The sequence below is a fragment of the Metarhizium album genome (assembly GCF_000804445.1).
Source record: "Metarhizium album ARSEF 1941 chromosome Unknown scaffold_9, whole genome shotgun sequence".
Classification (NCBI taxonomy): Eukaryota; Fungi; Ascomycota; class Sordariomycetes; order Hypocreales; family Clavicipitaceae; genus Metarhizium; species Metarhizium album.
In genome coordinates, this window is record NW_024467583.1 from 251,340 (window position 1) to 263,259 (window position 11,920).

General features: G+C 55.6%; 4 protein-coding genes across 4 annotated transcripts; 3 read left to right on the forward strand and 1 right to left on the reverse strand.

Moving 5' to 3' along the window:
- Positions 1–1,106: 1,106 nt before the first annotated feature.
- Positions 1,107–2,024, reverse strand: MAM_04182 (uncharacterized protein; the record flags this gene model as incomplete). The annotated part of the gene is made up of 1 exon (XM_040822980.1): positions 1,107–2,024. The coding sequence occupies one exon, from the start codon at positions 2,022–2,024 to the stop codon at positions 1,107–1,109; it is 918 nt and encodes a 305-aa protein (XP_040678859.1).
- Positions 2,025–3,988: 1,964 nt separating this feature from the next.
- On the forward strand, positions 3,989–5,511 carry MAM_04183 (Peptidase A1; the record flags this gene model as incomplete). The annotated part of the gene is made up of 3 exons (XM_040822981.1): positions 3,989–4,885; positions 4,981–5,128; positions 5,204–5,511. 3 exons carry the CDS (start codon positions 3,989–3,991, stop codon positions 5,509–5,511), a joined length of 1,353 nt encoding a protein of 450 aa, XP_040678860.1.
- A 2,987-nt stretch (positions 5,512–8,498) lies between these two features.
- On the forward strand, positions 8,499–10,174 carry MAM_04184 (fructose-2,6-bisphosphatase; the record flags this gene model as incomplete). The annotated part of the gene is made up of 4 exons (XM_040822982.1): positions 8,499–8,607; positions 8,779–9,368; positions 9,476–9,589; positions 9,656–10,174. The coding sequence occupies 4 exons, from the start codon at positions 8,499–8,501 to the stop codon at positions 10,172–10,174; spliced, it is 1,332 nt and encodes a 443-aa protein (XP_040678861.1).
- Positions 10,175–11,037: 863 nt separating this feature from the next.
- On the forward strand, positions 11,038–11,796 carry MAM_04185 (uncharacterized protein; the record flags this gene model as incomplete). Its single annotated transcript, XM_040822983.1, has 1 exon — positions 11,038–11,796. One exon carries the CDS (start codon positions 11,038–11,040, stop codon positions 11,794–11,796), a length of 759 nt encoding a protein of 252 aa, XP_040678862.1.
- Between the last annotated feature and the right edge of the window lie 124 nt (positions 11,797–11,920).

The window sequence follows — 11,920 nt, forward strand, 5'->3', positions numbered from 1 at the left end:
GGATGATCTAGGCCAGCAACTAGCCTGTTTGCAAGCCAAAAACGCGGGGTGCTTTGGCCAGTGTGATGCAGGTATCTATGCGGAGCAACACCCGTTTGATCAGGAATGTGATCGATGTACCGAAGAGGACGAAGGCATCGGCGACATCAGCGACGACGCCTTCATAGCCCCCGAGAAACGGGTCGCCGAAACTGACGCCAGAAGTCATCGCAAGAAGCAAAAGGTTTGAAGTCCAGTTCTGATCATTGTCGCGAGTCGGACTCCTTCTCTTGGACATGGTGGAAATTCGGAAGCCGGACCCAGGGCAATCTAGCTGGCTGAATCTCACCGTGGACAAATTGTGAATGCACCCTTACGAACTTACGTGGCCACGTATCTACGCTTGTTTTCTTTTCTTCATTTATTCTACTTATTTTGTTTTGGCGTACATTATCTTTCTTTCTTTTCTAATTCATGCAATGTATATTCTGGAACAGAGCATCCACCATTTACGCTTGGACAATAGCACAGGACTTTTTTGCTAGCAATCATTTGGTCGAGATGGCTTACTCGGGCATGGCGACGGAGTTGGAGGTCACCCAAGTGGAAAATTATTCACCGGCGTTGGCGTTTATTAGTCAAGGGGCTCCTTGTGAATAATTAATTGTCTCTCTGTGTGTGGGCGCACGCGCGCCGTGGAGGAATAAAGCAAAGCTACTTTGTTTGTCGGGGAATTTATTATATCACATGACGACGGTTGGAAGAAGCGAGAGCGGCATGGCATGGGGTATTCATCTACCTCTCAAGTCCCTATTCAGAAGAGAAATGCTGGTCATTGTCTATAAGCGGCTGGTACGGAGTCCAGTCTAGTTTCAACCATGCAAACATGAGGTATATATATACATGTACTCGTCGTGCATGTACACTGCTCGCACCACTGGGAGCCGTCGACTCGTGTCTGTTCTCGGACCACGACGCACCCGGTCGGGTACGTTGAAACGCGCCGTGGGTATCGATGCCTGTTGACCTCGGCATCATGGGCGCCGTCGTCGTCAGCACCCCCTGACCAAGATATCCGACGAAGCGGTCGAGCGATAGATTGGCAGCCGCTATGCATGGGCTGCTGTCTAATGCTCGGCCGCGGATGCTGGGGCACCCACCCGCGGCTCCGGCTCGCCCATCCACGAGGTTTGGATGGCTTTCCAGTAGCGCTCCGGGTCTGCCCTCATGAGGTCGACGTGCTTGGCGCCGACGAACTTTTCCAGCCGGGTGGCGAAGCCGGCCTCGCTGGCTTTGCGGGCATTGTCCTCGACGTCCTGCCACAGGATCAGGGCGTCCGCGGTGCCGTACAGATACGTGCGCGATGCCTCTCGCGCCAGCAGCCCCGGGGACCGGAGGGCGCGGGCGTTGCGGTTCTGAATCGCCGGCAGCCGGCGCAGGAAGTGGTACAGGCAGACCAGGGCGATGGCCGTGTGGACGACGGGACCGGACCACCGGGGGAGCATTTGCATCAGGGCGTTGTAGGAGCTCATCCAGCGGAAGTAGCCCGGGCAGGAGTCGAAGACGAGCACGTATCGCGGCAGGACTGGCGTGCCGTGGGGTTGGGCGCCGCGGAGCATGCGGCGCAGGTAGCTTGCTGTGTGGATGCCGCCGTTTGAGAAGATCTGGATGAGCAGCCTTGGCGACGTGTCGCCCGCGTCGTCGGCTTTCTGTTGGCGCTCCGAGAGGTCGCGGAGGTAGGGCAGCGCTGGGGACAGCTCGGCGCGCGTGCGCCACGGGAACACGATGTGGGTGATGGGGCATTGCGCGATGAGGATCCGTGATGACGGGTAGGTCTTGCGGTATTGGAGTGCGTATTTCGATATGTGGACTGGTCGTGCGCCCATCCAGGACAGGATGAGGATGAGGTGAGGCTCGTTTGCGTGGGTTGGCGATGCTGGGTGAGGGTCGTAGTAGGAGACGGCTGGGCTGAGCGTCCGCATCCATGATAGGGCTTGTTTGTCGGCGGCCTTGGGGGGAGTGCTGGCTTTTGGTTTCGAAGACATTGTCGTCGGCTGTTGCTTTTGTTTGTGCATCTAGATGGCTCCCTGGGGGTGCTGTGCGTGCATGGTGAATGGCGGTCTTTGGATGACGCCGGGCGTTCAGCCGTGTTCAAGGTTGCGGCTGGTGGGGAAGGCTATCCAACTTATTACTATCACTGGAGGAAAATAGTAAGAGGAAGGGTACTCCGTAGCCAGGTTGAGTTTGTCATTCCTTGATAGTGAACGCGCGAGAAGAAAGGGAAGTGGTCGAGTCATGGATCAAGTTTGTCTATGGCTATCTTGATCTATCCCGATTCCCACGTGCCAACCGAGGCGTCGGGATATGATGACATTCTGGAACCTCAGTGGGCCAGAGCTCAAACATAGTCTGATCAAGCTCCATGTCGATTTCGAGAGATCTCTCCAGTCGGGGCAGCAGCGTTTCCCCGCGGCGCCGTTCGAGCTGCTCGGTCGGTGCTCGGTACTCGGTGCTCGAGTCGGTACACGACTTTGGACGCCGTCTGGTGCGCAGCGTCTTCAAGAGCAGAGCCACTTTCACGTATCCACTACTTGACAACTACCCAGGTAGTCGCATGGTGGTTGATAAACGCCCTGTGCAATTGTTTGGCGTCGCTACTCCCATGTTGATATTCAAAGGCTGGCCCGGATCCCAGTGACTAGAATCACATGCGCAGACACGGCTGGACACTGGACAAAACTCTCCATGAGGTTGAAGGACAAAATAAGAAGCTCGGGCTAGTCTGTATGCCATTTGTTGTCGTGTTGCTGCGCAGTTGTTGGGAATGGCAATTCGTCGTTGGGACAAGTCTCGACGTTACATCCGTGCCGCTTTGCCCGACAAACGCTTGTCGCCCCTAACATCTCAGATGATGATACAGAGCCGAGACCGTCGTTTTGTTTACCGACATCTCGTAAGACGGTAAAACCGGTCTTCATGCCGCCGCATGGATATGCATGCAGGCCGAGCCGCTGCGTTACGTGACACCTTGGCTTGTCTACCGAGCAGTGTTGGCATCAAGTTATCAAACTGGGTGCTCCGTAGATGGGACGTTAGATGTCATGTAACGCGCACGGTCGGTCTCCCGACGCTCTTGTGCTTATCTGGATCAAGGCATCATCTTATAAAGAATTACCTCAAGCTTGGCACGTTTGGTCCGGGTTTGCGCTGCATGTACTGCAGTTACCATCGGGCCAGGCGATCAACTTATTTTCCATGAGAAGGCAGCCTCCCAGCAATCATGGCTGTTTCCGCGTTACGTTTATGAGACCATCATCGGGTATTTGAGTACGGGTATATCGAAGGGCATGACAGTTCCACGGAACTGTCCCTCGCTTAATTCCCGACATGGTTCGAGACACTGCGCATACAGGTGAAGATATGTGTGTCAGCCGGGGGGATTCGCGTAACGGAAGAATCCAGCCTTGGTAGGAGGAGCAGGAATACCAAACCCAGATAGACCTTGACTACAGGTTTGGACCCAAAAGAAGTCGTGCCATAATTCAGGGGAGGTAGTTAGATGCTGCCCAGGACCGTATCTTCTCGTTCAGCAAACTGTTTCGAACTCGTTCTTGGGTGCAGCTGGAAACGGAAGGCGCAAACCAGAGGCTAGGATGTACTGACTGCCGTGACCCGACTGCCGACTCCCAAATGCCGGGTGTTTTGATGTTCCGACTTGATGCCTTCGGTCTCGGTCGGCCGTACGCTCGTCGACCACCTGCATCTTCATAGCAAAGCCTTGTCTGATAATTCTCAGCTGTCCTTGATCCCTTCTCATCCTTCTTCCTCTCCCAGTCGTACCCGTCATCGGGCCGAGGTCTTCTAAACTTGTACTTAAGTCTTCTGCATCTCCGTCCAGATATTTGTTGACTTCTTTGGTCGCTATCTTGTCCGCTGAACAAGAAAGTGCCTCCGCTCTTACTTTCACAAAGATACTCTAACTGGCCCATCGAGACAGCCAGTCGCCATCATGGTGCCAGCCCAATTCTGTCTTTTTATTGCCGGGGCGACGCTTGCCCTGGCAGCTCCGAATACGCCAGTACAGGCATCAAGCACCCCGGAATGGGACTTGTCTAAACCGTTGAATGGCTTTGTCTTCCAGCGGGCCAAAGCCATGTCTTCCCAGACAATTGATAAACCGACTCTGCTGTATTCCAGACTTGTCAACATCAAGGGCCAGTCAAACAATCACAACGCCGTTTCGAGCCTTGTGCAAATGTTGCGGACGCCCCCTTCACACGGCCAGCACACATACCAAAACATCAGCACTACCGGAAACTTCTCGACTCAATACGCCATTCAATGTGGATGGGACGGCGCCCCAGTCTGGCTGCTTCTAGATACAGAAAGCGCGGACACCTGGGCCGTTCAAAGGGGTTTTGAATGCCATGGCTCTGATGGTAGAAAGCATAGTCAAGCTGCTTGTGCTTTTGGAAATCCCCATGTCAAGAAATTTCAAAATGGCCCCATTGATGGCCTTCACTTCTACTTAAAATACGGCTCGGGCGAGAAAGTTTTTGGCCCCATGGGCTACGCTGACATCTCATGTGGAGGTGTTTCTGTTCCAAGTCAACAAGCCGGGCTCGCCAACTATACCTATTGGCACGGTAATAACCTTACAGTCGGCATCTTGGGCCTTGCTTACCCATCCATTACAAGTGCCTTTTATGGGGAGATTGGACAGGAGGCTGCCTGGAACGCCATCCAATACGTACCTTTCCTAACGAATGCCGTCATGCAAGGAAACATAGATCCCGTTTTCAGTGTTGCACTGGCCAAGAACTCTTCGGGTGGAATTATCGCCTGGGGTGGCTTACCAGAGATGCAGACAAGGACTGACGTGTACGCTGAGACTGACCTCATCATAGTAAGTGCTGGCGCCAGTCCAGAGATGTGCAGACGATGACTGTTGTTGTCGTGAAAGCTCACCTAAAGAGCTGTGTTGACAAGATATAATATTAGGCAAATCTCATCGGGTCAGCCGAAACATCCTGGAGATACTCCTTCTACACCATTATCCCCGATGGCATCGTCTGGGGTCAACGAATGGATAAAACCAAATTTCCATACATCGTGGATACGGGGACGACAATGAACTATCTCCCACCTCGTGAGTGCACGGCCTTGATACAAGATGTCGGAAAAAAGGAAGACATGGCTACAAATACTGACAGGTAATGAATAGCCTTGGCCGAGGCAGTCGCCAATGCTTTCCAGCCTCGTGCGGTGTACTTGTATCAATGGGGTTCTTACTTTGCCCCGTGTGATGCGATACCTCCGAGCTTTGCCGTTGTCATATCGGGGGTTGAGTTCTGGCTCAACCCTGCGGACATGATCTACCGCGAACTGGTTGATCCCATGACGGGCTACTGTGCCATTGCTATCACAAGTGGTGGGTCAGGGCCATACATCCTGGGTGACGTGTTTCTGCAAAATGTTGTAGCTGTATTCGATGTTGGAGGAGCACAGATGCGGTTCTACGGCAGGAATTAATGTCGACACCTGACTTGGCCTTGCATGGGAATGATTTGGGGCTGACAGTGTCATGATGCAGTCGGGGAGTATGGTGTGTGTATTGATGCAATATCTCACACCTGTTCGTTTCTTTAGAGAACGTAAAGGCGCATTTTCGCCCATTGGAGGTGCGAGATGACCAAGAAGAGTATTAGAGGTAGAGGATTCGCAGGAGGAGAAATCTATCGACGGGTTTTTCTCAAGGAAAAAAGTTTCCAGCGATGAAGATTGTTTTTCTCAATTGGCAAGGCAGCAGGTGCCTGTATGAAGAGACAAGCTCCGGCTAGATGGCACTGCTGCGGCCCGCTCCACGTCCTAATAAGTCCCGAGTCCCGAGTCCTGACCCGTCCTGACCCGTCCTGACCCCTGAGGAGCCAAAGCTCCACCGACAAACCTACCTGTGCCAGGGCCCAGAACGCATCGAGGAAAAAGGCCCGACCTGGGAGATGTTCATTGTTGACCATCATCAAATACAAACCGTGCCCAGGCTCGGCCGAGCATCTTCATCACTCTACGCCTGCGCACACGGCGGTTCCAGTCGCAACTGTCCTTTGTCCTCAACCAGCGCTTGTCGACAGCGTGAGCTCGTCAACCCTCTCTGCTCTGCTCAGCGACGTCTGAAATCGCAGCCATGAGGGGTGTTGCCGCCGGACCGCCAACGCCAAAGGCTTCACCCGCTGGCCGGGCTCGTGCCAACACGTGGAACTTTAGCAAAGTGAGTGAGGGGGTGGCCGCGCTCGAATTCGGGGTCAATTTCCTTTCCGTCATGTCAAGCCGTTCCTTGCCGCGACGAGAGCCATTCCACAGCATGCCATGCCGTCCATGTCGATACCTGCGCGTTCGTGGACCACCAGTGTCGAGGCATTCTCGAGTGAGAGAGAGAGAGAGAGAGAGAGAGAGAGTACGGACGAGTCGCCGCTACTGCCTGGCTTCATCATGATGGTCGTCACTTGCCGCATAGCTCCATGAGCGGTGAGCAAAGTTGTCGAGTCTATTTACCGAGCACTCACTCGCGGTCAACGTGCTGGCCACTCCCGACTGCAGCGGCATCCTGTGCTCAAAATCGAGAGGCTCGGGTTGGCAAGCGAACGGTGCCGACCGTCCGTCCGTCCGTCCGTCCGTCAGGATCAAGCCTCAATCCCGGGCGCAGAGACCAAATTGTACGACGGCTACAACTGGTCGGACAGTCCCGGAGCCCAGATCTGATGCATTGATGGTGTTGGTCGCCTCGCCTAGTCCCTGCAGCAAGGATCAGCCGAGTGGGAAACCTGTCCCCAGCCAACCGGGGGAGGCCGGCTTGATCGAGACCGACTACTACAGGGTCCGACTCCGCGACCAGACTAACCAACATCCGCGTCTGGTTTGGTTCTTGCGTTCAACAGCAGGTATATTTCCAAGGTGTCCTCTGTCCTCCACGCCAGGGATCGGAATGGCTTCACCGACATCTTATACCACCGGAATTCCGCAGGAGCCGTTTGTTCCACGTGCCCTTTCTTGCCTTCCAGCTCGGGTCATGATGGGGCACCGGGACGACTCGGGCTGACAACAAGGACGAGTGGAGAAGACAGAAGCGAGGGTTGCTGCGGTATGTCGCTCGGCTCGCTGTGCTTGACGACGTTTGGTGTGCCAGCGTTTTTTTTTTTTTTTTTTTTTTTTTAAGCGGCCAGGGAGACCACAACTACGTACTGTACATTCGTCGGCTTGGTCGATGACCTCTCCTGGGCTGGGCGAGAACGAGGCGGACTGTTCTTGTACGAGGGCCATTGTGCTGTTGTCTGTCACCAGAGGCAGGAAGCGAGGCGGAAGAAGATGGATTGGCCGGTTCTTACCCTCGTCTTCTCCAGATGTCTCAATTTTGTGTATGCCCGAGGCGTTTTCATGGCTGGGTGGGCCGTTGAGCGCAGCGTGAGCCAGATGCCAGATGGGCTTTTTTATTTTTTATTTTTTTTTCCCTCTCAGCAAAAAGGCCTCTTGGAACGAGAGGCGTGTCCGGCAGATGACGGCGTTTCCTTGAGGCTTTCCTGTTTGGCTGGTATTTGTCGGCGTCGCTCACTTGCTCTGCTTCTTCCTCGCTCTGCATCGCTCTGACGTTCGGATACGACACCGACCACGGGTCTCTGTTTGGGGCAGCGCACATCTGCGCCTCGTCATGGTGCTAAATCTTGACGAACAACGACATGGAGGGGCTTTAGATTCGTCCGTCCGGGCCCTCGACAGATGATGGCTTTGTTCATGTCTCATGGTCCGGAAGCACTCCATGTTGCCGGATCAATGCCACATCCCCCACGTTCCCCGCCAGCGCCGGGTCTTGGCGCTCGCCCCTCGGCTCCTAGCGGCAGCCACCGGGTCAATGGTTGCCAGTGCCACCGGCCGGGCGAGATGGGACCTGGTCAAGTGAGCACCATGCACATTGCACATGGGCTACCGTGCGGCTGCCAGTGCCAGTGCGGCTGCCAGTGCGGGCGGTCGATCGCCGGGGCGCTCCTTCCCTGCCTGCTGCCTGCGCTGCGCCGCGCTGCTTTGTTCAGTCGTCGTTCCTGCCTGGACCGCACGTCTGGCTCGCACCCGGCCCCGCGCGCAGCCTCGAAAATTTGAGTGCCTCACGCGATCACCCACCATCTTGGGGTGGTGCCCCGTCTTCACTTCGTCAAACTTCGTCACCTGGTTCGTTACAAAACGGGCACTGTCCCGATGAACCTAGCCTTGCGTCATTCGACTCCCTCACTCACCCGTCCTCTTTTGCCCTTCTTTTTTTTCTCAATTCCTCCCCCCTGTTGCCTTGTTCCTTGTTTCCAGTTCGCCGAGTCCAGCAACGAGACCGCGTCCAACCCGCCGGGCTGCTCTTTTCGTCATCGGACCCGGTCTCGTCGCCCTGGACGGCTTTCAACCCAGCCGGATGACTGAACATTGTCTCGTTGACCTCGGTCGTGCGCTGGCGCCATTTTTGATATTGAAACACAGTGACCATGCCGTCCAGAACTGACAATGGTGTCGGCGTCCAGGTCGAAGACACCAAAATATGTGTCGTCATGGTTGGACTGCCAGCCCGGGGCAAAAGCTATATTGCGCAGATAGGTGAGCTCCAGCCGCATGCGAAGGCCCAGCCATGCAAAGGCCCAGCCAGCTGCGCCCCGTGCACCGCCAATTTGGCCCCGAGATGCAGCCTCTGTGCCTTGCCTGCCACCAACAGGCAGAGAGAGTAACCATGGTTGCAAATCGACCGTGCCAGCTAACTCGGTGCCCTAGCTCAGCGGTACCTGCAATGGCTGTCCATACCGGCGCAGACCTTCAACGTCGGCAACTATCGGCGCAACGATGCGCCACAACCCACCGCCGACTTCTTCGACACCAACAACGTGGAGGGTGAGCGGAAACGCCGTGCAGCCGCTGAAGCCGCCGTGGCCGACATGCTGGCTTGGTTCCGCACGGGCGGCGTTGTTGCGATACTGGATGCCACCAATTCTACCAAGGAACGTCGAAAATGGGTCAACGACGTCTGCGCCCAGCACGGCATTGAAGTTCTCTTCGTCGAAAGCAAGTGCGACGACCAGGAAATCATCATGGCAAATATTCGTGATGTCAAAGCCACCAGTCCAGACTATCGCGGCCAAGACCCCGAGGCCGCCGCCCAGGACTTTCTGAACCGCATAAGCAACTACGAGAAGATTTACAAGACCATTGACCAGGACGGTGACGAAGACGAGTACACCTACCTCAAAATCATGAACATCGGAAAGCAGGTCATCATCAACCGCATTCAAGACTACCTCCAGAGCAGAATTGTCTACTATCTCATGAATTTACATATTCGCCCTCGTTCTGTCTGGCTGTCCCGGGTAAGTGGCTCTCGTCGACTGACTGATGATGAACATGCCCCATGATTTCCCACTCCGAACCCGACTAACGCGTCGCTGTTTTCTTTTCTTGTCGTCTCTACGAAAAGCACGGCGAATCAATGTACAACCTAGATGGAAGAATCGGTGGGGATACCTTGTTGTCACCGCGAGGCGAGCAATACGCCCGGAAACTTCCCGAGCTGGTGCGGGAATCTGTCGGGGTAAGCATTTGATGAATGGCCGCTCCGAGCCGTTGGGTCGTGACACAGTCTCACAAGTTTTCCAAGGACGATCGCCCTTTGACGGTCTGGACATCAACGCTAAAACGAACAATTGCCACGGCGCGTTTCCTCCCGCTTCACTACAATCAGCTGCAATGGAAAGCTTTGGATGAGTTGGACTCGGGAGTCTGTGACGGTCTGACGTATCAAGAAATCAAGGACCGGTACCCTGAAGATTTTGCCGCGCGCGACGAAGACAAGTACAATTACAGGTACCGCGGTGGGGAGTCGTACCGTGACGTTGTCATCCGTCTGGAGCCAATCATCATGGAACTGGAAAGAAGTGAGGATATTCTCATCGTCACTCACCAAGCCGTCCTCCGGTGCATTTACGCGTACTTTATGAAGAAGGACCAAGCAAAGAGCCCGTGGATGAATGTGCCACTGCACACACTGATTAAGTTGACCCCAAGAGCTTATGGAACTGAAGAGGTCCGGTATGAGGCAAATATTCCTGCCGTGAGCACCTGGCGTGGAAAGGGAAGCACCGCGAAACACGAGAATCCAACCCCGGAGAGTCTCTAGCAATGATGACGCAACGGTTGCATCCATGCTGAAGCGACCAGCGCCAATCTCCCGGAGCCTCAGAGCATACAATGCAATAGACTCCTCATGCAGATGGATTCAGAAAACACGCAAAGGCAATTACGAAGGAATCCTGGCATTGTACGGAAGAAGCAACTGTTCTCCAACGACAATTTCATGTCGCATCGACAGATGACGAACAAAATGTACAAAGTGGGGGGCATTCACGAATGAATAGATGATCTGGCGGATCACAAAAGACGTGACAAGGGGCCATGTGGCTTGATGCCACTGGCTTTTTTGTGTTGATTTAAGATGGTCGATCTGGGATCTGGATCGTGAGCGGAGCGTATCCGAGGATACATTGCATTATTATACCACCATGTGGAAGTGGCGCAAGGATTTATTCACGTTTTTGACATTCAATACATGATTTCGACTCTTTGTACGGCATGGATTCGCCTTGCTTCAGCGGTGATTGGCGGCCCAGCCGTGGAGGACACTTGCGAAGCCGCATTTTCCCTGGCGGTGATGAGCCCGCGTGGGTTTGCAATGCGAGGTAGGTAGCTGATGATGTGTCGACGAAAGCAAACACTGCATCAGCGCAACCCAGTCGTGATGCGCCAACACACATGTAGGCACATATATAGGTGTACGGCCAAGGACGTCTTGGCCCAAGACAGGACAAACAAACAGTTTCCCAGCCCGACCATCTCTGAAGACGTGCCCCTTTCTTTCCGCCCGCCTTGTCGAGCCGTCTTCCCAGCTACGATTTTCGCCCGTCGACCACCCATCCGCCCGCGCCTGTCCCGACAGACAGACGCACTACAAGGGGCAGGACACCAGGCACAAGACGAGCCACAATGCTATTGTACTTCCAGCCGCCCATCTTCGCCGTCCAGCCGGCGACGTGCATCCAGCACGTCGTGTGGGCGCCGCCCGCCGCCTACTGCGCGGCCGTGTACACCGCGCCGGCCGCGGTGCACGTGTACACCCCCATGGTAAGTGGCGCCGCCGCCCTCTCGCGCGGTGCCCAGCGCCCCAGTTTACGCATCAGAATCATCTACTACGGCCACGGCCACGGCCACGGCCGCGGCCGCGACCGCGACCCCGAGCGTGACGGGCAAGGAGGGGGGGCCCTGTGGTGCCGCGCAGTGGACGCCACGTACGCGGACGGTGTGCCGACGGGCCCGCGGCTGAGGGAGGACATATCGCGCTGGGCACGGGTGCACGACGACCTCGCCGGCCGGGCGTCGGCGTGGCGGGAGGCCAGCATCGCCGTCGCGGGGCCCGGGTCCGCGGGGCCCGTCCGGCGCGGCCGAGGCCGAGGCCGAGCGGACGCGTGTCCTGGAGACGAGCCTGGCCGACGGGCTGGCCGTCTTCTTGACCGTCTGCATGGACGCACATCCCACGGGCCCCGCGGGCGGCAGCCACACGCCGCCGGACTAAGTAGTACCGCCAGCCCGCGGGATGGCTCGGAGCAGGGGCGAGTTGGCGTTTTGTTGGCTGCGCTGCGCTGCGCTCGTCTTCAATTCCGTCGCGGCGTCGCGGGTTGTCTTGCCGCCGCCGCCAGGGACCGAGTGCTTGCCGAGTCAGATAGACACCAAGAACATAGGTTATGATTATAACAACAGGAATAATGGCCAGAAAACCGAGTAGCACCGAGTCCATGCCCTTCATGCGCTGCCAGCCTGGAAGAGTTTTTATATCGTACAGAATGAACTGCAAAAAAAAAAAAAAAGAAAA